Here is a 21338-nt window from a genome sequence, read left to right on the forward strand (position 1 = left end):
AACTAATGACTAAAATTATGAGAAAGATAAACACCCGCTTTGTATAAAATATCGTTCGTTAAAATATCGCTCGTTTTTATATTATTATTGTATCCATAGCCTGCGTTGATATCTGGTAAGTATACAAGTAATAATGGAGAATGTTACACACGATGTTAATGGAGAATCGGTGCCACGGTCTTTTTTTTTTTTTTTTTTTATTTGTATAATTAGCCGGATACAAGTCCATTGGCCGTCTACATATTATAATACAATAATAAAGTTAATATTTACGAAATGTCATACAGTATACAAAATTATTAAATTCCCGGTTTTTTCTCAGGTTTTCATGTTATTTTTTCAGGTCAGATTTTTTCTACAGTCGCTGTAATAAATTTATATAAGCTCGGGAAAAGTCTTTCATTGCTCAAAAGTTCTTGAACGCGGCGGGTTAAGTCCTCTGACACTGACACATAAGTGTCTGACACTGAGAGTGACATTCGTAAGTCATCATCTTCAAGGGCTGTTTTTGTTTTCGTTAATTCAAAATTTTCTTCCAGTTTTTCTGTTATTTCTGTTACTAGGGTCCGTCTTTGTGTGGAAAAGTTGGAGCATTTCAATATTATGTGCGTCAGGTCTGCATTTTCATCATTACAGAATTGGCAGTGGCTGCTATTTGTTATTTTCATTCGGTGCAAATGGGCAGGTGTCAGGCAATGCCCAAATCTCATTCTGTTTATGATTGTTATGAATTTTCTTTCCTTAAATAATTTGATATTGCAATACCACGGCTTGCATGGGATCTTCTTTTGAATTTCCTTATACCATATGCCTTTATTCTCTGAACATAATTGCCAGTAACTCTCCCATAGCTGTCTTTTCTCTACTTTAAGTAAAGTTACATAGTCCGTGAATGGGACCTTCAATACTTGCGAGTGGTCCTCGTCATGTTCAGCATTTGCCGCCCTATCTACTGTCTCATTCCCACAAATACCGCTATGAGATGGAACCCATTTAAATGTTACAGTTTTACCACTATCAAATATAATTTTTCTTATTAAATATATTAGATAATTGAGCTTATAACTTAACTTATAATTATCTAAAGAGAGAAGAACACTCATGGAATCTGAAATAATAAGTACATTCTTTTTCTCCTTTTCCATATCACATACGTACAATAAACATTGATAAATAGCATATGTCTCTGCTGTAAAAATAGTACAATGATTATCTAATTTAAAACATTTAGTTAATTTCTTTTGCGGGTCATAATAAGCTGACTTAGTATTATTACCACTTTTGGATCCATCAGTATACAATACATAAAAATCATCTTTTTTAGATAGAAACTCATAAAATTCAAATTTACTGCCAACATGGCTAACATCTATTTCCATTTTAGCAATTAAAGAATCATATGAAACCACATATAAAGGCCATAGATCATTTTTGTAAATATTCTTTGTTTTCTTAAAAACTAAATTAAAAACACCTAACAGTTCTGGAAATTGTCCTGTAACCACATTATTTACAGTTATAAGTACATTGGATTGCTGAGAAATAGACAGAGTGTCAGGCAGTTTATTTAAGATAATAGGGCTATTGCATGCTAGTAACTTGGTAGAGAATTTTTCAGCAAATAGTATTCTTCTAATAGGTAGGGGCTCAATACAAGTCTCTACTTCCATTGAAATAATGGGAGTAGTGCGCATGGCACCACTTATTATGCGTAATGCCATGTTTTGAATTACGTCTATTTTTTTAAGAAAGGTTGGTCTAGCGTTCATATAAACTATGCCACTGTAGTCAAAATGGCTACGTATTAAGCTCTTATAGATTGTTGATAAAATATTAGGGTCAGATCCCCAGAATGTACCTGCCAAAGATCTCATAATATTAATACCTTTCATGGCATTGTGACATATATAATCTATGTGGCTTTTAAATGTTAATTTATTATCAAAAATAACCCCTAAAAATTTTTTCTCATTTACTAGAGGTATCTGTTTATTATTATAAAGAACTTTAACTGATGTGATGTCATTTCCTAAAACCATAACTGAACTCTTTTCACTGTTAATTTTAAGTTTTAAATTTAAGGAATAAAATAGATTTAATTGTTGTAGTGCTAAGTTTATATTTGTTTCAGCTGATTTTATATTTCTGTTTATAGTATATATCAGGACATCATCAGCAAACTGTAGAATTGAAGTATTATGAGGAATAAAATTAATAATTTGTGAAGTATATAAATTAAATAATAGTGGTGACATGCAAGCTCCTTGCATTAGGCCTTTCCATGTTTTTTTTGGTCCATGTAATTGATTGTTATATTTGACATATAGAGTTCGATCAGATGAAAAATTAAAAATCCATTTTAACAACTTTCCAGGTAAACCAAGATCATGTAAAATTTTAATCAGCTGTATAAGATCAACATTGTCGTAGGCTCCTTGGACATCCAAAAAGACACACACTGCAGTGGATTTAGATAGCTGGCAACTCTTCATATCATTAAGGAATGTTATCAAACTTTCAGCTGTACTCCTACCTTTACGGAAACCAAACTGACAAGGGGGTAATAGTTTATTTGTCTCTACAAAAAAATCTAATCTTACTTTGATCATGTGTTCTAGTAATTTACCAATGCATGATGTTAGAGAAATTGGCCTATAAGACTTATAATCATCTGGTGGTTTATCAGGTTTCAAAATAGGTACTACACACTGAGTTTTCCATGATTCAGGTATTTGTTGACTAAGCCAGAGAGAATTGAGAATATCAAGTAATTTGTTTTTCACTGAAATATGCAATTTCTGTAACATGATATATGGGATGTCATCTAAACCAGGCGCTGTGGATTTTCTTGATGTCAGAGCTATATCTAGTTCATGTAACATAAATGGTTTCAATAAAAAATTATTGTTTAGGTTATTATTGTTGTCAAAATACAGCTGAATATTGTCTAGTTCGGGTATGTCAGTCTGGGATAGTTTATTAATAAAATCATTTATCCATTCGTCATTTCGATATACGTTTCTATTTACATATATTCTTTTAAATTTTCTGATATCGTTCCAAATTTTAGTCAATGGAGTGTGTCTATTAAATGAATGACAGAGATTTTTCCAGCCATTCAATTTTGCCTGTTTGATAATTATTTTTTATGTGCATCAGCTTTTTTGTATTCAATATAGTTTTCTAAGGACATGCAGTTTCTATATTTTAATAAAGCTTCTCTAGATTTCCTTACAGATATAACGCAGTCCTCACTCCACCATGGTGCAGGGGCATTTGAGACACGAATATTATTTTTATGAACAGGAATACAATTAACTTTAAGATTGTTTAAAATTGAACAAAATTCTTTATAACTTTTTAGAGGATCATGACAAGTAGTTGTTAAAAAGCTATCAAACATTACTTTAGATGTTTCCATATATACATCCCAATTTGTTCTTTTGAATAAATACTTTTGTGAGCTATCCTTAATTTGATACTTTTTAGGGGAGGTAATCAGATCAATAAATGTTGGATAATGGTAGCTACCATGAGGGTCATCCCCGACTTTCCACTCACATAGTGGAGCGAGGACTGGGCTGACACAAGTAACATCTATGGCTGAAGAATTGAAGCCTGGTCTCTGTATAGTAGTGGCTGATCCTGTATTCAAGATGCATAAATCCAATTCATCAAAAATATCTATTAATTCTTTACCTCTTGAATTCGTAGTGCTACAGCCAAAAGCAATATGGTGAGCGTTAAAATCGCCAGAAACTATACATGGCTTCGGTATTTTACTAATAATATTTTTTAATTTATTCAGTCTAATCGAATTACGACTATTATTGTTTTTAGGTGGACAATATACACAAAGAATGGACACTGGTCCTGATACTGTCGACACTACAATAGCGATACTTTGAATATCCTGATAAAATGCTGTTTTGATAGTTTTGTATTGAAGAGTATTTCTTATCAATATACCTACACCGCCATGCTCGTTTTGTGCATTTTTTCCAATGTAATTGTATCCGGTTATATTAACAGAAGGACTAGATTTTTTAAGCCAAGTTTCATTGAGTAGACACAAATCTATGGAATTATCTTTAAGTATAGTTTTAAGTAACCATTTTTTATTGTTTATGCTTTGAATGTTAAATTGCATTAATTTAAGTGGATCCATTAGAGGGTTAAATTTTGTTTAAGTATATCTTTAATGTGTGTCATAGTTTTTGCAGAATTTGAATTGGCTATCATTACTATAGTTTTAACAATTATTTCTAGGAACTGATTATCATTTAATAAATTTTCATAAGATACATTATTAGTTGAGTTTAATTTAGTAGGTTGTTTTTTAACAGAATTAGGATTATCTATTAAGGCCTGTGATTTAATTTGATTCTTTTGTATTGAATGATCTGGTCTGTTCTGAAGTCTTTGCAAAGGTGGAAATTCTTTAGATACAACTGTAGCATATTGTTTTGCTAAATAAACATTTTTATGTTTTTCATAAAGGGCTTGTTTCACTGGACAAAATCTTGAGATAGCTAAATGATCGCCTTGGCAATTACAACATTTCAGAATTTCACTTGAACAATCTTTGTATGAATGATTGCCTGAACATTTAGAACAGACCTGTTCATTCCGACACACTTTGGCACTATGTCTAAATTTAAGGCATCTGAAACACTGCATCAAAGGTGGTACATATTGGAATACCTTATATCTCCAATTATCTAAATATACAAAATCTGGAAGAACAGTACTCGAAAAGGTCACACTTATTATGGACATTGGGACTATATTTCCGCCTACTTTTTTTGTGAAACGTCTAACAGCAATGATTTCTGAATCTGATATTAATTTGTCGAAGAGTTCAGTGTTACTCGTTTCTGTAGGAATGAATCTTATCTTCCCCACACGCTCCACTGAAGATGCCGGAATGTAAGCTTTCATGTTATTTTCTTTAAGGCAATTATGGTTTATAAAATCATTGGCAGCCACTGCCTGTTTAAATATAAGCATTATTTTATTAGCATTAATGCGCCTGTTCTCTTTGATGCCCTTCACCGACTTAAAAATTTTTGATAAAAGTAAAGGATTTTTGTTACCAATTTTATCTTCTCTACTGATACCTTCGATGTAGACAGGAAACTCGTCATTAAGAGAGTTATCAGGATAACTACGACGGTACCCAGGTTTGAGAAACGGTTTATATCTGTAGTCCGAATCTGATTGTCCGTCGTCCCCTTGATATCTGCGTTTTTTCGCCTCGTTTCTTTTTCCCTCATCATCGCCGTCACTTTCTGACGACATTTTATAAACTTTTAATATTTACAACTATTAAATATAATTTTTTTGTAAAAAAAATTTCAATTTGCCGCCTTCCTATTTCCCGCCAAAAAAGGAAGTCGTGCCACGGTCTTGTGACGGAATGTTGCTAGCTAATTTTAAGTTTCATTCTTAGTGTTAGTAGTGTCAGTAATTTCATCAATACATTCTATGCTATACGAGATATCACATTGCTCGGGCCTGATCCTCAAGAAATCGTAATATAGAACAAAGAAGTATAATGTTTTTAGTCTATTTATAGTAGAAGGATTTAAAGGGTACGAATAAAAAACATTTTTAAATTTAATTGTATAGTTATAGTCATCTATTAGTATTATACCAGTCATACTATTGTTATGCGCTGCGGTTCGGTATAAATAAAATTCTACCGAATTACAAGTATACACTGTGAGGGAGTTCATATAGAGTCCCTTCTTTATTTCGCCGTAAAGTCGTATTTTATGTAATTAACACCGCAGTTGGAACAATAGAAATTTTATTGTTGTAGCGGCACAATCAATTCTAAGTTATTAAATTAAATTAGTTATGTATTAAACACATTATAAATTATTTTTACGTTTTAAATTTTCGGCGGTAAAAAGGTCCCGTCTCACAGATTATATTCTTTTTCCCACTTCTCGTGCGTTCCGGCTTACGCATCATATAAATGTGCGTTCTTAAACGCCACAACTGTATTCAACACATAGAACACTTATATACACAGTGCCGGATTAAGCAAGCGCGGGGCCCGTAGCAAATTATTTCAAAGAGCTCTTGATCTACTATGGGTTCTTAAGTATAAAGTGGTAAAAAACAAATCAATAGTCTATACGTTTATTTGCCATCTATAGGTTAAAATTTTGTGGGTATTTAGTAAATTACTCTAAGGCTCTGACAAGTACAAAAAGCCAGAGATGAGATTTTGTGGCTATATAGAATAATTTTGATAAGAAACTAACAATTGAAAACTGATGATACTACACAAATTATTTTTTCCAATACATATTTCAAAGTTGATATTTAATGCAAAGTATATTATTTTTTTAGGAATAGCTAATGTTATATTTTATCAATGGTGCACTTTAAATAATGTTTATGTTTTATATGTATTTATTTGTTTCTTTTATTATTTTTTAAACTTCTACAAAGCAACTTTTCTAGATTTCATGTGGGCAAATTGAGAAATGATACTATTCGTATCAATTTCTCTGAGCAAATAATGTTCTATATTCATCAAAGCGAGATAATTCAGACGTTCTTGACTCATAATGTTCCTTGTGACTGTTAATCTTACAAATAAATATATAATTTTAACAACTTAAATCGAGCCATCTCAATCCTATCCGGGTAAGAGTGCTTGCATACGTCAGACTTTTTGTAGAGTTGATTATCAGGCTGATTGAAATTCTACACGTTTATAAAAACAACTTTTTCTTAATAAGTCACTCAAAAAATTAAGCTCGGGCAGAGATGAGTGGGTTTAAATATGCGGGGCACCCGTTCGCGCGGGGCCCGTAGCAATTGCTACTCTTGCTTTAAGGTTAATCCGGTACTGTATATACAGGGTGTTAAATGTGTGCAAGTGTTGAGGGGGTGTGTTGGAATTTGAATATGAACATAATGGTAGGCAACACTTGACACGTGTAAGGTTACAGATTTCGAATATAGGAATTATTTAAATGTTTAAAACAAATAATTGTCTTCTCGTCAGTGAAGACAATGACTTCTCATCTAGAGACGGTCAGAGCAACATCTTGGAGTTTTATAAAAATAAATTATTATAATGGTGTAATAGTGTACAAATTATTTGCAATATAATTATATTAACCATGAAGCAGAGTGTTTTCAAATAGCCCCTCATCAACCTACAGAACCCAATCCCCTCAAATTTAACCGTCCAACAAAATATAATTTTGGCTTTCGCCGTAAAATCCAAAGATTTATAGTTTTACTTCCTATAATATATACATACCTACTGTCAATTTCATTCGTTTTATTCATCGTCATAGACAATATGTACCTACCAATGAAGTAGGAAACCTATGGAAATGAAACGTCAACCAAAATTTCGTGCCACTGTGACGTCATCTGGCCACAAAACATGGCGGCTTTAGTGCTGTACAAAAGATTTCAATGTTATCAGGTTTTATCGATAAACGTTCTTGGCTCATTTTATTTTAAATATTGTTGAGTATTATTTATTTGTAGAATTTATACTTTAATGGGAAGTAAGTAGGTATATTGTTATGTGCAAATATGATATGATTTAGATGGGTGAAATCTAAGACAAGTTCGTCCTTCGAATTTGCCAAGTAAACGATATGATGATTTTTAAAAGTTGCTACACTGATTTTATAAAGTTGTCGTTTGTCGCAAAACACAAAGATATGGCGTAGTTCAAAGCCATCAGCCCATTTCTAGCATGCTAAATGTTATCGTGTTTTGAGTACGTGTTTTTCTTAGACTATTACAATCTATTTTAATTGTTTTGCTGACTCTAAAGTCCGTAACATACTACCGCAGCGCACCCCAAGGACGGTGCGCCGCACCATTTGAATCACTTTCGCTTGAGAGTGATTCAAATTTTAAACTTATCAAGGGACCGCGTGAAAAAAAAAACACCTACAGAACATTTATTCATTAATTACAAACGTCATTCCTTGTGACTTCCTCTCTAAAATTACTTAATTATTAAATATTTAACAAATTTACAATAGTGTTTTACTCACTGCGGAATAAAACTATTTTATTTAAATAGTTCCGAAGAGATTTTGTCGGTAGCCTTTTTCCCGAAATATCTAAACAGAATGTCTAAATATGTTTTGATGACATATTTTAAAGTGGTATTTATGATTAGTGTCATGATCAATAGATTCCGACCGAAAAATGGATTTTTCGGATGAGGGCTCCATAATGAATTTAAATACATATAGATAATAGTTTTAGGGCATCGACTTTCTTGAGATCCTATAAAATACGTTTTAATTATTATTTTTGTATGTTTTAAGCATGATAAATTATAAAATTTTATATAATCAATCATATTAAATCGATATCAAAGTCAATAATTAATGTACAACCCAAAACAGACGGCCGAACTGACGTGACAATGACATTTGGCGCGCTAAACATGGCGGATTTTCGGCCTCATTAGACGGAGACGGAGATATTTCACTGAAGTAGGAAACCTATGGAAATGAAACGTCAACAAAAAATTCGTGCCACTGTGACGTCATCTGGCCACAAAACATGGCGGTTTTAGTGCTGCCCAGAAGATTTTAATGTTAGTAGGTTTTATCGATAAACGTTCTTGGCTCATTTTATTTTAAATATTGTTGAGTATGAATGTATTTGTAGAATTTATACTTTAATAGGAAGTAAGTATATTGTTATGTGCAAAGATGATGTGATTTAGATATTATGTGAAATCTAAGACGAGTTCGTGCTTCAAATTTGCCAAGTAAACGATATGACGACTTTTAAAATTTGCTACACTGATTTTATAAAGTTGTCGTTTGCCGCAAAACATAAAGATATGGCGTAGTACAGTGCCATCTGCCCGTTTCTAGGATGCTGAATGTTATCGTATTTTGAGTACGTGTTTTTCTTAGACTATTACAATATATTTTAATTGTTTTGCTGACTCTTAAGTCCGTAACACACTACCACAGCGCACCTCAAGGAAGGTGCGCCGCACCATTTGAATCACTTTCGCTTGAGAGTGATTCAAATTTTAAACTTATCAAGGGACCGCCTGATAAAAAAAACACCTGCAGAACATTTATTCGTTAATAAAATTACAAACGTCATTCTTTGTGACTTCCTCTCTAAAATCACTTAATTATTAAATATTTAACGAATTTACAATAGTGTTTTACTCACTGCGGAATAAAACTATTTTATTTAAATAGTTCCGAAGAGATTTTGTCGGTAGCCTTTTTGCCGAAATATCTAAGCAGAATGTCTAAATATGTTTTGATGACATATTTTAAAGAGGTATTTATGATTAGTGTCATGATCAATAGATTCCGACCGAAAAATGGTGTCCGATTTTTCGGATGAGGGCTCCATAATGAATTTAAATATATATAGATAATAGTTTTGGGGCATCGGCTTTCTTGAGATCCTATAAAATATGTTTTAATTATTATTTTTGTATGTTTTAAGCATGATAAAATAAGAAAATTTATATAAGCAATCATATTAAGTCGATATCAAAGTCAATAAATAATGTACAACCCAAAACAGACGGCCGAACTGACGTGACAATGACATTTGGCGCGCTAAACATGGCGGATTTTCGGCCTCATTAGACGGAGACGGAGACATTTACGTATATTCATGTTTCATTTTATGTACGCACTGAAATACTGTTATATTGTTTTCCTGCGAGTTAAAGTGCTGAGTAAGAACGAGATAGATATATGTTTATGTGTGTGCCTTCAAAATGGGTGCTATTTATATAAGCAATTGTACGTATAGAACAATATGTCGTGTCCCTACTATATAGGTCTATGAGATATTTACGTATATTCATGTTTCATTTTATGTACGCACTGAAATACTGTTATATTGTTTTCCTGCGAGTTAAAGTACTGAGTAAGAACGAGATAGATATATGTTTATGTATGTGCCTTCAAAATGGGTGCTATTTATATAAGCAATTGTACGTATAGAACAATATGTCGTGTCCCTACTATATAGGTCTATGGTACCGTAAAATGGGGCGATTAGGGACAAATTCCAACTTTATGAGCAATTTTAAGGTAGTTGTTGATGTATATAATGCTATATCAGGATTAAAATGATTGAGTCTGGGGGGCATCTTTGTTGTCCAATTTAAAACTATGCAACTAGCATTCCAGTTTAAGCAAAAAATGCAAAAATAGGTGTAATCCCTATTTACCCAGAAATTGCGGTTAATTGGGACGAAATGAGAAATTTGCTAGGGTTGGCACTACTAGGTTTTAATTTATTTATTTATTTAGATGCAACAACAAAGTGATCATCAATAAAAAAAAATGAAAAACTGACCAAAGTACATGGCAGATGTCACCTCAATTATAGGTGCAATCGACAGTGCATTAACAACAATGGGCTTTCTTAGAAACGGTTTATATTTCTTCGTTCTTGGTAAGTACTTAGGGGCTGATATTTTTATCTGGGTTAAGAGATTAGGTGTGTCGGTTATTCCATGGATTAATCAGATGAATACCCCCACTCTGAACAAATATTAAATATTTTATTATGTATTACTAAGACATTTTTGTCTACCTTGAGATTTCATTGTTCTTGTTACATGTCTGTGAAAAATCGTCTTACTTATATTAAATTACTTATCTATTTCAACTAAAGACTTATTCCCAATTTCATAGGCTTCTATTGCTGTTTTTAATATTAAAGGATCATATCTCATAAAAGGCTTTGCACTCTTTGATACGTACACGCGAGGCATATCTAAGAATAGAAAACAATACGTAACTAATAATATAAATATTTACCAAACAATAAAATAACACATTGATAATTTTGAATAAAAGTTCTAGACAAAGGCATCACGAATAAACCAGATTTTTACCAACAAATTTAAAAAATATTGTTGTAACTACATAGACAACCCTACAAACCTGTACCTATTTATACTTAGGTCGTTTCCATTTCACGTATTCTTATCCCAATTGACCCCTTTTTCGTTGTTATTTGTACCTAAGACGTCCCCAATATCCCCAAAAACAACAGATTTTTACATGTATTTTTATTTTATCAAATACATTAAAACCATTAACAACTGAGACTCACCTTTAATATATATGCTGGTTCAAACACTAAATAACGTTTATAAATCACAGTCGTCTTCTATTATTATCAAATAAATAAAAGAGAGCAAAGTTTCCAGCACTAAAATAATTACCACCACAGGAAGTTAATTTGAAACGCGATTTTTTATAAGTTAGCAGCTATTATCATGCATATTCAGACTTGTTTTGTGAACTTTCAACATTCTACTATTAAACTACAAAAAATGGAAGATTTTGCTACGAATATAAAACTTATATTGAGCGTCGAAAGATTTTTCCGGTTTTTTCCCGATTCGCCTCTCAATCCCTAATCGCCCCATTTTACCGGTACCTACACTGAATTCAACAGTCAACTTCATAGATTATAGACTTAAGTCAACTTTGCGTTTCATCATTTGTCTCAAAAGGTTCGTAACGTCAAGAATTTTCTTCATCAATTAAGTAAGCAAGTAGAAATGCTTTCGATAAAAAGAGAGAGCTCTTAATAAATTCAGATATTTCAAGGATTAGGTTAAAATGGTATGATAAATATGTAACAATTTTCAGGAAAAAGTAAAAACCAATTGACGTTCCCGGCACAACGCACCAACGACATGGCTTCTACTCAAGAAGAAATTCTTCCCGAAGGATGGGAAGCTCGCAAGAGTAGAAGTACAGGTAAATTAGGCGTTTGCAATTAATACCTATTATGTTTGTTTTGTTAAAATAACATAAACGATTAATCAAATTTCTAATCAGTCAACCTAAATCAATAGAATGTTATTGATTTCTAAGATAAAATGGCAGACATTGGGTGTAAAATTTTGGTAGGTAGATTTATATTTCTCGGATCGATATCGAAACAACGAAGACCATCTATGTGTTTATATAAATTTCATTGAGAAATTGTTTTGATTATTATATAGTGATTACTAAAAACTCTACTTTCAAACGTTTTTATTTTTGAAGTGCTTCAGTAAGTTTTTATTAACACTGTTTACTGTTGATTCGGCGTCTTACGAGCCCGCGCTGTAGGAACCACCAGCCTGCCTATTCTTGTTAAGAAGTAGCAATTCCTTTTTGGTTTGTAGGGTGGGGCAGTCATACAATTGACATTGAGACTTGCACCTCGTGTGTGATGTGTGGCGCTGTTTACATTGTGATATTTGATGAGCTCTGCAAAGTTTGCAGTGGAAACCATTTAACATTAGTGTGTGTTTTTTAATGTTCTCCATAGCATATAAAAATTAACTCAAATTTGTATGCAGTTGGAACAACGCCCCTAGCGGCAAACGTAGGCAAAGTTTCCAACTCCATACAAACTTAAGTGAACTTTTATGCCATCGAGAATGTTATAAAACTCGCGTTAAGCACAAAGATTGACTGTGAGCTTGTCGACACATATATACATACACATAAAAAAGTATAAAAGAACTGGTTCACAAAATTAAATGTTCAATTTAAGGTTTTGGGTATCACAGCCATAATTAAAAAAATAATATAAAAAGCTGTTGGCATAAATTTTACTATGCGACTATTATGTAATATTTTATAATAAATACTTATTTTATCTGTTTAATTTTGTATTCACATTTTACAATTTTAACTCTGAAAAAATATTATATATTGTATTGTTTTAATCCCTACCAGTTTTTTATAATTATTGTAATTGGTATCAACAATGATGCACTTGTAACAGCAGATAAATAGTTGTGGACAAATCAAATGGTCATCTGGTCTTTGGCTGGAATTGCTTGTGCTATTGGAATCAGGAACTATAGATTATCCCCTCCTGGCTGAGCCTGTGCTCGCCCACCTGTCCTGGTGAAATTGGAAGGGCTCCAGGCCACCAGTATTACTTCTTAAAAAAGCTATAAATTACATATTTTTTCTTTTTTTTTTTTTATAAGTCGATTAAAGCTAACAGATCAGTTCATAATTATACACTAAAATTTGATACTTCCCATACAATTTTCTTAAAAACAAATCCATGATACAAATATAAAGGGTTGAAATAAGTAATGGGAATAATGCCTTAAATAATGCACTTTACCAACATGGTATACTTTACCATCATAGTAATAACTTGGACTGCCCAAACTGTGAAATCTATAACTAATATTATAAAGATGAAGAATTTGTATATTTGTTTGAATGTTCTAATCTCAGGACTTATTGGACCAAATTAAAAAAATGTTTCAGTGCTTAGCCCATTTATTGAGGAAGACTATAGGCTATATAACATCACACTAAGACTATACAAGTGCATGACTAATAAACAATGATTCAAAAACGGGGTGTTTTCCTTTTGAGATGTTCTGCTGGTTAAAGTTAGCCAAAAGAATGTATGACAGAATTGTTATCTATAAAAGTTCTGAAATAGTCTGCGAAAGCATAATAATGTGTCCATATTTTAAGGTTGGCTCACTATAACCTTTTTTATGTCAATCAAATTTCTAAAATGAAGCATTATTTGTGAAGGTGTTTTTATAAAGATAATATTAATCCTTATCCATATATCCTTAACACCTATCCATAGAATTTTCTTATGTTTTAGTTAGAATTTGTCCTGTTCACTAGGATGGACTAACATGTGAGTCAATTTTATGCTGAAATTTAATAGTTGATTCATTTTAGGAATGACATACTATCTCAATAAGCATACAAAAAAGTCTCAATGGGAAAAACCGGGTGGACCAGCTTCTGATGATGATGATGAAGATGATGATGATGAGGGTGGTATTCCCAAGGAGGTAAGATGCAGCCACTTGCTTGTAAAGCACAGTGGAAGCCGCCGACCATCCTCATGGCGTGAAGAGCATATTACACGTACTAAGGAGGAAGCTCTTGATATATTACAAGGCAAGATATGGAATTAATATAAATTTTATTTATTCCCATCATCAATGGCAAATACAAAATAAGAATCAAAAAAATTCTTTAAAAAATAAAATATCTATTAAGTTTAAACTTAATTGCTTTAAAAAAACACTTGTCTGTTCACTGTTGGAAGATTATTCTCAATGCATAATGCAAAATACAAATTAAATAAATAGTAAAATATAGCTTTTTTTCTTTGTGCAAAATTAAGTCACTAAAAATAACATTTGAAAGTATTATTATTTTCAGAGTATCGCCGTAAAATCATTGACAGAGAAGCTAAATTTGAAGAGCTGGCAAGTACATATTCTGATTGTTCATCGGCAAAACGTGATGGTGATTTGGGTCGTTTCAAGAAAGGTCAAATGCAGAAACCATTTGAAGACGTAGCATTTGCCTTGAAAATAGGACAATTGAGCCAACCAGTTCACACTGACTCTGGCATTCATATCATTCTTAGAACTGCCTAAAGATTGTTTTCACAGTTAATACTACTTAAAAAAGTGTAAAACAATAATATCAAACTTATATACCCACAATATCGCAAATACAATCAAGTATAGATCAATTTTTTTTTACTACATAAATTGAGACTGTCTTCCTTTTTTTGCAGCATTCTTGAAGATGTTTACAATTGATCTTGTTTACAAGTTCTTTGTTTGTATTGACTTTTTTGTACTATTTTTCTTTAGATTCTCTTTAAAGTAACTGCATGTGAAATATATGTGAAACATATGTGACTGTACTTGATTAGTCTTCTTCGAGATGTACTTATTAGTCATGAAAATTTTCATTTATCAGTATGATAATTTTGATTGTGAAGTTTCTTGAACGGAGCATTAAACTTTGCATTCTTTATTTATTAATAAGTTAAAAGGCTAATAAGGCTATTTGGTTTAAGCGACATTTCGTTTAATACGCGACCTGTTTCTTTGTAATTAAAGGTGCGTTTTTTTTTATATCGGTATCAACAGTTCGATGTTTTTAATTGAACTTCAATTAAGTTTACTCCAATCAAATAACGGAACTTTTTTTTTGTTAGTGATAAGGCAGGAAAACTGACAACTTAAAATATATTTACCTTTTTTAATACTTAATCTTTAAAATGACGATTTTTCAATTCTCTTAAAATACTTTGAAATTCGGCTCGTACATATGAATTCTAAAATCCCACATAGCATAGCGCATGTAACAGCTTGCGTCTGTTACACAACTAGAGGACTAAAAATATAATAAAAATATATTTGAACTCGATAGGACACAATTTCACGGAAACATTTTCAGTGAAATTCCTTAATAGTGTAGTTACAATTTATTATCTAAAGTTAAAAAAGGTCATACTAAACAGCTAAGTTGAATTTTCGCTTATGCCGTCGAGATTTTTCATTTATCAATTTGTCAAAACTTATTGCTTCCCTCTTATATCTGCAAGGTGATTTAAAAAGGCTTTGTCTCACAAGATCAGTGTAACGAAAAATCTATAGCCATCGCAGTATTTAAAAATTTAAAATATTCATTCTATAACGAATTTAACACATAAAGAGCGGGCTGTTTTACTGAAAATTGAAAAATCGGCACTTATTTCCTTTTTTAAGATCACTTTATAATAAGAGTTCGATTAGAAATTATGAACTTACCCACGGAGTAACTTGGCCAGATTGAAAATTTGTTGCGCCGATTTGCGCAATAAGTAATTAATACCATTAATCAATTATTTAAACATAATAAGCAAGAAATATAGACACGCATATAAGTTAGAAGTGCTTGTCTAGTCCGGCCTAGCTAGTCCGCGCGTATTTATGCCCTTTTCATCACCGACAACTGCGAGCAGTATCACAGATGGAAAGTTTTCTCTATTATTATTATTGGTGTAGTTTGTGCATTATCTAGCATATCTAGAATTAATAAAGCTAAATTGATATTATGTTGTGCTAATTATTAATACCTTTGTTACGAACTGATATTATTATTGTTTTTATAAATTACACTTCTCTAAATGTCCCAGTTGTCGAATTGATTCCCCGTTTCTCAGTTAATTACGGCTCAATTACGAAACAGATCTATTTAATAATTTATAATTTCCTTTCAATATGGGTAGGCAATAAATGGTTTATGGTATTTATCAAACCAAAACCAATTCAAATGCACAGACTTTCCCAAACATACTAACATAATAATATAATTTAGGTATATATCTGTACATTATTTACTTACTTAAACTTGGGAGTCTACATCGACACCGTATCACCGTACTCGGAAACATTGATGGAATCGAGATATGGAGGTTATTGCATTCCAATCTTAAAGAAACAAGAAAAAATATTCAAGATTAACTCATTATTCCGATGTTTTTTTCTACAAATTTTTTCTACAAAACTAAAAATTTTTTTCTACAAACTGCAAAATTGAACCTCAAAACTGATCTCATTAATTAATTTTCTAGCTATCGATAACTGTTTAAGGCGCCTACTGGTGGTAGGACATCTTGTGAGTCCGCGCGGGTAGGTACCACCACCCTGCCTATTTCTGCCGTGAAGCAGTAATGCGTTTCGGTTTGAAGGGTGGGGCAGCCGTTGTAACTATACTGAGACCTTAGAACTAATATCTCAAAGTGGGTGGCGCATTTACGTTGTAGATGTCTATGGTCTCCAGTAACCACTTAACACCAGGTGGGCTGTGAGCTCGTCCACCCATCTAAACAATAAAAAAAAAAGTAGGCTCCCCTATTTTCATGTTTCAAATGTTGACGCCCTAACCATAAACACGGCACTGCTCCAGAACAAATTGTGAATAGGCGGTAAGACCAGAGGTGTTCTCGTAGATAAATATTTATTCTTTGATTTGGTAAGAACAGGGAACCAACGATTCCGAGTCGAAGACGAGTGATGAGTATACGATAAAATTTACTACATGATATTATTGCCTAACCTATAGCCGAATTAAAAATCACCACACCCATGGAATGAACGTTAGTCCAGAGATCGCGGGGAGCCGCTTCCAGTTAGCATCAGGTCACATTGCGGATTCAAGAGACAGTTACGAAAAGTACAATTATTATGCTTTACTAATATACTAAAATATAATTTTCTAATCGTTTTATTCAGATATGTTCAAATTATAACTAAATAAATGATAAGATGTAAGAGTTTTACTCAAATTTAGCATTAAGTCAATCCGTCAATAGTCAGTCATTTGATTGTAATTACACATTATTTGCTAATGAAAGGTTTCAGGCATTGGAGGATTTGAAATACCGGTTTCATTTACACAAGTATTAAACATTATGGCCATAAATCTTTATCATTATTATTTATTTACAAGGCGGGTCTTCCTACTCCGCTTTAACAGGCACTTACTTTTTACTTCCCGGGAGTTTTATTTTTAATTGCTGTGTATGGGCAGGCGATATCATTTCCCTTAATGAAGTTTAGTAGTAGTAAGTATAAAGTATTTAGCGGACTCCATAGGCATCACAACGCGCATACTGCTACCCACTTCGAGACAATAATACAATTAAAGGGTTCCACCCGAACTCAATTGTATTGCATAAAGAATGTCTCTCACACATCAGTTTAACGGTATAACCAGGTAAATTGCTACCCATTCTCCAGTGAATCCTTTCCTTAAACGACACTCACTGGAAGGAGATGGAGTGGTGCCATTCTAAGCCACTACACAGCAAGGCTTCATGAGATAACACATAGTGCAAATGTGCTCAAAAGATCTACTGGTATCTCTTTAAGTGAGCGACCCAGAAATATACAGTTCCATAAAAAGCATAATATGTCATAGGCTTAGCAAGCTTTAATTGACCCACTGAACGAAGAGCCTAAGGCTGTTAGAAAAGTTAATGGATTTTTGTCCGGAGAAAATGCAAATGCAGGCATAGTGTGGTACTTACGCGTAACTACATTTTTTTTTCTTTTTTTTATAGCTGGGGAATCCATTTACTCATACCCGGTCCGGGGGGTAACGAACCGGGTTATGTCGGATTCCGGCGACTCCTGAGAGGAGGAGGGGAACGAGGAGGGCCAAGATCCTCCACCTCCCCGAATTCCTCGCAGGAGATTACGCCTTGAAAAAGGCGGGTGAGGCGCTCGCCCCGCAAAACCAACTATCGACTAAGCCCCATCGAGCTCCACCACACGGGCTACACCAGACCTACGGTATTGCAGTGCGCGCCGAAAGTCCGCCTTCGCCGGTACCCGTCCTGATGATAAGAGGGAATTTCATCTCCGGGAATATCCCAAAGGACGTCGTCTCGGGAGACACACACTGGGCGGCGCACAGGAGCCACCTACCACACGTACCTACACCTACTGACAAGTTATACTAACGCTCTGTACGTAAACGTTCCTAATTCGCGGGACGTTCCGTAAATATGCAAAAACCCGCTTACAAAGGATATTCGGTTGGATACCTACGTATTAGAATCCTTTTTATAAAAGTGTATGTGCCGATGTACCGATTAGACCCGCGAATAAAAATCTTTAGCCGGAAATATAGGAATTGGGTAGCATTATTTTAATCCGTGAATAGTGAAAACGCAAATGAAGGAAGCGCCAATAAGGAGTATTTAGTGTAGTCGAAACTCAAATACTAAGAGATTTTGACTATGTTACTCAGTATGATTCCTTAGGGAGGCTGGTCATTCAGGCAATGGTTGTAGATCTCGTGGAAGATTTCCGAACTTGTGAACTGATTAAGTAGAGACCCTGGTAATCTAAAATATCGCCAAAAGTATCGTCGAATCGTCATCATTGTCCGCGACTATTCTTGAGTTCAAGAGTATGACTCGAAAAAATGAATTATCGTTTGTACAACAATAATCTGTGTATATAATTATTAGTTCTTATTATTTGGTAATTAAAGGGTTAATGAGGTGGTTAATCAACATTTTTGAGGAAGTTAAATTGTAGCTCATTAGTTTCACTTGTACAGCTATTTAACAAATTTATAATATTACCATATCCGTGATTGGTTACTTCAACAGTTCTAAGAACATTAAAATTGGAAAGATGCAGTTTACTTTGGTATTTATAAATTTCCTGTTGCATTCATGGCAACACCTTGGCCTAAAAATCGTCGAACCGGTTTCATCTCAAACAAGTAAAGTTAGGATTAAAATTATTTTAATGGTATTAGAATTTTTGTTTATTATTGTCATGACTATTGTATTGACTTACGGCTTTCGTGATCACGGAAGACAGGTTTTACTTATTTTACGATACTTTTCTTTATTATTTTATAGTATTGAGTTTTTGGGTTTGATTTTGTGAAGTGATTAATAACTTTTAAAATCATTCGCTGTTAGTTTTTAAGACATTAAGTTACTAATATACCTATTTGAAATTTATGCCGTCACTGCCCGATAAACTAAAATGTTTTATTTACACTTTGGGAAACGTAAAATAATTATAATAATTCGTACTGAAATCCAAGTAAAAATAGTCGTGGAAATTCCCTTTCCATTAATGAAATACCTATCGGTACAGTAAACTTAGATCGTGTGATTGTGTCGTAATAGTAGGGGAGCCCAAGCGGGGATTTCGGGATTTACTAAAGCGCGGCAGATTAATATACAGGGGATACCTTGTACCCGGTAAAAATACCTCTATCAAATATAAACCTCATAAATAAGGCCGCGCGTCCAGTATAAAGGATCAGATTAGTAAAAAAAAGTTTATCATCAGAAATTCCCGAGGGCGTCAGATTAAGGTAGTGAGAGTTAATTACATGCTAAAAAGTGTATATTTCACTAATCTGACAATTTGAGAGTGACATAAAGAAAGGGAAGGACTACAAATATGTAAAAAAATAACGTCGTCTATACGTCTAACGTTATATTTGCGGTAGGCAGCGGCTTGGCTCTGCCCCTGGTATTGCTGAAATCCATGGGCGACGGTAACCACTCACCATCAGGTGGGCCGTATGAAGGTAATAATTCAAGAATAACGAATAATATGTAATCTGATGATTTCCACAAGCCGAAATATGCTATCAATATCTGTCACGCTCGAGTATGTCCACGCAACAGTTTTTTTTACAAATTTGAAAATGTAAGTATAGCCGCTTCTCCTACCGATGAATAGGTATACATTATATGACATTTTTTTCTTATTATCATCTAAGCTTTGCAACCCAATAGGTCTCTATGATGCTCGAGTAAATCCCCATTTAGCATCGTGGGTTCCCCTACTATAAAGCAATAGGAAGATCTGTCACTGAGTGAATGGCCTTAGAGTTTATTGTTTGCTCCACAAATATTTTCTTTGACCATGATAGAAGGTCACTTTTCGTTTTGGTTTTGTAATGCCCTTTTAATAACGCACGCGTAGCGATATCGATCTACTAATAGAAATGATATGACAAAAATGTACATAAATGAAAAAGTTTCTATGTTCCGAAAAAGAACATTCAGACTGTCCAGCAATAGCCTATCGACCAAACGCAGCTTTCCAATCCCAAAATCTTTCCTAAGTAAGAAGAAACCGCGTTTCGCATGTCAGTGACTCCGATGTCCTGAAATCAAAGAGCAACCTTCTAATCAATGACCTTAAATAGCTTTCGATTTACCACATAACAATTTGCTGTGAATTAGAGAACATTCTATATACCTTAATGTGCAAGTTTTTGCATTATGATTTTAATGCGCACATGATATTACACATACATATGAATGTTCTGCTCGACCAGTTCTATTTATAAAATATTATTGTTCTTTAAGCAAGCAACACAACAGATATTAAGGCGCCAGACAGGCCACTGACAGATCTTACTAATTACGAACAACATCTAGCCGTCTAGAAGCCTTTGATGGCCCTAATTGAAGAGATACCCGCAGAATGCAAGAGTTCAAATATGCTGTGTTTAGTTTATATAAAGAGCTTAGTTTTATTTTGATCGGGCGCGCTTTATGTTAAATTGAAGTGTTTTATGTTGATTTTAAAGTTAAACTTCATCTCATAGGATGGAAAGATTTTTATATTAAAGTGAGAATGATGCAGAAGTTTGCGTAGACTCAATCTAGAATGGTCGTCATGTAATGAATAAGTCATTATAATTTTTTTTATTGCCCTTGTAGACAGACGAGCGCACGGCCCACCTGATGGTGAGTGGTTACCGTCGCCAAGGACTTCAGCAATGCCAGGGGCAGAGCCAAGTCGCTGCCTACCAGCCAAGCCGCTGCCTACAGAGCCAAGCCGCTGCCTACCGAGTCAAGCCGCTGCCTACCGAGCCAAGCCGCTGCCTACCGAGCCAAGCCGCTGCCTACTGCCGTGTGGAAGTATATATGTATTAAAAAAGGTAATTATAGTAGCAGATGCTGAATTCGCATGGGCCAGTAGGTACCGTCGGCTGCGTTCT

The 21338-nt window shown here is 33.6% G+C and overlaps 2 protein-coding genes and 1 long non-coding RNA gene across 4 annotated transcripts; 2 read left to right on the forward strand and 1 right to left on the reverse strand.

Annotated features, from left to right (window-relative positions):
• Positions 1-477: 477 nt before the first annotated feature.
• Positions 478-5395, reverse strand: LOC149503530 (uncharacterized). Its single transcript, XM_089729140.1, has one exon. The coding sequence runs from the start codon at positions 5299-5301 to the stop codon at positions 4168-4170; it is 1134 nt and encodes a 377-aa protein (XP_089585266.1). The 5' UTR covers positions 5302-5395; the 3' UTR covers positions 478-4167.
• On the forward strand, positions 3600-4309 carry LOC149503531 (uncharacterized). Its single transcript, XR_016323411.1, has 2 exons — positions 3600-3736; positions 3841-4309. It is a non-coding gene; the product is annotated as an uncharacterized LOC149503531 (long non-coding RNA).
• Positions 5396-11439: 6044 nt separating the features above from the next.
• Positions 11440-15897, forward strand: LOC114245162 (peptidyl-prolyl cis-trans isomerase NIMA-interacting 1). 2 transcript variants are annotated; one of them, XM_028177210.2, is made up of 4 exons: positions 11440-11521; positions 11661-11771; positions 13731-13955; positions 14223-15897. In XM_028177210.2, exons 2-4 carry the CDS (start codon positions 11708-11710, stop codon positions 14441-14443), a joined length of 510 nt encoding a protein of 169 aa, XP_028033011.2. In that variant the 5' UTR covers positions 11440-11521; positions 11661-11707; the 3' UTR covers positions 14444-15897. The 2 variants fall into 2 exon arrangements, with proteins under 2 accessions (XP_028033011.2, XP_028033010.2); XM_028177209.2 differs by having other exon boundaries at positions 11473-11555.
• The last annotated feature ends 5441 nt before the right edge of the window (positions 15898-21338 follow it).

The sequence above is a fragment of the Bombyx mandarina genome, chromosome 01 (genome assembly GCF_030267445.1).
Source record: "Bombyx mandarina strain Sakado chromosome 01, ASM3026744v2".
In the NCBI taxonomy this organism is placed as follows: domain Eukaryota; kingdom Metazoa; phylum Arthropoda; class Insecta; order Lepidoptera; family Bombycidae; genus Bombyx; species Bombyx mandarina.